General features: G+C 39.4%; 1 protein-coding gene across 1 annotated transcript in view; it reads right to left on the bottom strand.

The window, feature by feature from the left end:
• LOC122264681 (uncharacterized) overlaps positions 1–3,080 on the bottom strand; it is an 8,648-nt gene extending 5,568 nt beyond the window's left edge. The window contains exons 1-3 of the mRNA XM_086530563.1: positions 2,536–3,080; positions 1,542–1,633; positions 53–162 (exon numbers count right to left, since the gene is read on the bottom strand). Coding sequence (XP_086386689.1) covers positions 53–162; positions 1,542–1,633; positions 2,536–2,854 — 521 coding nt within the window. The 5' untranslated portion in view covers positions 2,855–3,080. The remainder of the gene's footprint in view (positions 1–52; positions 163–1,541; positions 1,634–2,535) is intronic.
• Between the last annotated feature and the right edge of the window lie 516 nt (positions 3,081–3,596).

Genomic DNA, 3,596 nt, shown 5'->3' with positions numbered 1-3,596 from the left:
TTTCTAAGGACCCCACATTCCCACTCTCTCAAAATTGCCAAGGCAGACTCACCTGCAATACCACATGAACCATCCATATGGGTCTTGTTTATGCATCCACCCACTCTCCTCCCACATCTCCAGTGATCCACCGCACTTTGCTTTGTACTTGTTGACTTTTAACTCTATCAGTATATGAGGACGACACAACCTGAAACAACAATGACGGAAAATTGTTGTCCTCCAACTTATTTAATTTTTTTTTTTTTTTTTGTGCATTAAAATGGCAGTCTTGCAATCTTTCCTGCTATACTAACTGTCTCCTAGACCTTCCTTAACCCTTCTGAGACAGGGGACATCTTAAGATGTTCAGCTTGGTCTGGACATCAGATGTGTATGTATTCTATCAATCTATAGAATTGTTTTAAGAAATATGACTCTATAAGTGATACTAATTAGCATTTAGTATAATAAGTTATTACAACTAAAGTAATAAATAGCCTATAATTTCAACAAGAGGAAAAGTGCAGTATAAAAGTGATCTGAAAAATGCCTATCCTGGAAAGGCTAAGATCAGTTGCTTCTGTGTTTTCAATCATTTTCTACACTTAAACCTTTGATGACAGTGCGTCACACCCGTGTGACACAGCTAAATGCCCGATGATGGGGCGACACACCAGTGTGACGTTCCCGATGCAATATTGCATAGGCCCGGTGTAGGGGGTTTACACTTATCGCTGGGCCCGTCAGGATAGGGTTAAGATATGATACATGAGTCTATACACTGTATAAGAGCACTGCAATACTAATTATTTTAATTTGGACAGATCACCTAACGACCTAACTGGCAGTCAGGACAGGTAGTTACCCCCCCCCCCCTGTAGTTAAAGACACTGGTGGGACTTCCAGGCTTTGAAAATAATTCCGAGTTGGTTGGTAGGGGCGGGAAAAATGTTTTTCTTCCTGCACTCTAGGCTATTAACACAGGATCTATCTCAAATAATATTTCCCCATAAATCCATCACAAACAAGAGTTTAGGCAGACTTTGGAACCCTGAAGCTAGCACCATTACAGCCATACCACTTCATGACTGTGTGCGTGCTTTAACCCGTTCCCGACTGGACCAATCCGGCTTAAAAAGACCAAAGTTCCAGGACTCTTGAACACATAAGCCTAACGCGTTGGGATTCTCGGCTGCGCTGGCTCCTCCCGCACGCCGGGCTGGACAAAATAACGCATCCCAGGCATGTGGCCCAAAAACCACTAGACGTGATATCTAGTCACCCGTCGTTAACGGGTTAATTGTGTGCTAGACAATGTAAACCCGCCATCCTACTACATACATATTTTATTAAAACTGCGACCAATGGGTTAACATTTGGTATGATGTCCAGCAGCTGAATGAATAAATAGTTTGTAATTTCAACAAAAGGAAATGTGCTGTGCAAAAGAAATTTCACACAAAGAAATATCCCCATCCCAGAGGAGTTATTCAAAGGTATAAAACATTACATATCATACTTCATCAGGATCAAAGAGTATGATTCCTATTAACTTTCACATACTGTTCGTGGATCCTTACCATTTTGCCTATGTTAAGACCCTCTAACCAGTCCTTGGGGAGTTCCTTCCATACTCCAGAGTAAGATTCCCCTGTGGGAGAGAGCAATTGTTTAGAGAAATGATGATGATTAACACGATTCAACTATCCAAACTGAAGTTTTAATGTAGGGATCTCTGATATTTATACCGACTTTCCAGAGTAATGTTTGGTGTATCAAAATATATCAAGAAAGCAAATCCTTATCATATGAGCTGAGTATAACCATTGGTAAAATAATGTTACACCACACTTTACTCAAACAACAATATGTACAGAGAGTGTAATATGTGACCAAAAGACAAAAGAAACAATAGCCTGAGAAATAATAGAAATATTAAACAATGACTGGATATGCCGTGTGATTGAAAGAATTTTTTTTTTAATTCAGCACCCATCAACACCAATATCATGTGAATTGTTGATATGGTGTTATTCAGAATATTTACCAAATGCAGTGTATTCTGATTACATTTAACACAAACTACATTACAATTACCCTGAAATACAAGTGAAAAATAAAAATAAACTTAAATGTCATCTTTAGGAAAATACATCAGCTGCTGGCCTCATGTAGATCAGCATAGCCTCCATGCCTGTCAGCAGTCCAGCAGTTTTAATAAACTAAACTACAATTATTCTGACAAAATATACAGTCCACAATATACATAAAGTGTAGGAATTGAGGCCACAGGAACTGCTGAATACTATGCCACTAAAGTGTACAACTTCAAATTAAAGGCTTCCACCACAGATAACAGAAAACTTATGTTTAAAAAAAAAAATAGTTTGATTGCCATTATGGGCATCTCCTAAACACCAATGTTGAAAGGTTAAAAAACTAAAAAAAGAAAAAAAAAAGAGACAAAATTCCCAAACCAAACCAAAGAAAACTTTCCTTTTCTTCTAAATCACCTTCCACAGACGAGCAAAGACAACCCACAACATTCCCTACCTGTGACGCTGGACTTGATCGGCCTGAAGTAAGTCCCCCCGAAGCTCCCTCCCTGCAAGACTTCCTTCGGGGTCAAGTTCGGCCTCAACTCTGGCTCGTCCTCGAACACCAACTCGCCCTTCTTGTTCCTCGTCGGCAGAGGCTTCGTGAATTCGAAGGGACCGCCGCAATACGTTATTTCCGCCGATTTCTTAGCTTCGCCCTTGGTCTTCCCCGAGCTCTTGTCCTTGGAGGTGGCAGTCTTCTCCTCCTTCTTCAATTTCTTGCTCTCGTTGTCCTTCTTCTTCGTGGTCTCGCTGGCTCCGCGTTTGGGTGCCATGGCTTTGAGGAAGAGACTCTGGAGGCTCTGGAGGCTCTGGAGGCTCTGGAGGCTTGGTTTACCGCGAAGGCAGCTCGAATTACAAGCTGTGGGCCTCTAGGCTTCTTGTTCTCGACGTTTGGTGTGGCTATTTACCGGTTCAGTGGAGATATCGACGCGTGTTCCTTCAAATACCTTGACGTAACAGGAGTCGCGAGTTTGTGTCGCCCTCCGCGATGGAAGAAGCACTTGTTCGGTTGACGTCTTCGAGACTGGAAGCTTTGGCGTTTATTTTTCTTGTCTGATAGATACAAATGTCGGATTGTACTATAGTGTTAGTATTCACTTGATGATATTTAATGTCTAAATTCGCATCTTTATGTATTTCTTTTTCTCCTGTTAGTGCTATATCATTTATAATAAGCATATTGACGAAGACTAAGCCAGAAGCTATAAAGTCCTTAATACTTTCGGATAAAGACTGTTGTTTACATAAAACTACATCTGCTAAATATTTATATCAAGATATATAATCATTAAAAAAAGAAGAACACGGAAAAATTACATTAAAAACTAACATCATGCATTCACATATAATACATGATTATTTATTTTATTTCAACTTTTCAAAACTCTACGAATGCATTTCTATTATATAACCGAGAACGTATTTGCTAATGAAACAAATAAATATATAACAGAAGCGATCGCTACTTTTATTTCTATTGAAAAAAAATAAAGAAAAAAAATATATATGCGATAA

This window comes from Penaeus japonicus, unplaced genomic scaffold, assembly GCF_977035675.1.
Source record: "Penaeus japonicus unplaced genomic scaffold, GWHDUDI00000001_assembly GWHDUDI00000033, whole genome shotgun sequence".
NCBI lineage: Eukaryota > Metazoa > Arthropoda > Malacostraca > Decapoda > Penaeidae > Penaeus > Penaeus japonicus.
This window is presented reverse-complemented; position numbering and strand designations above follow the sequence as displayed.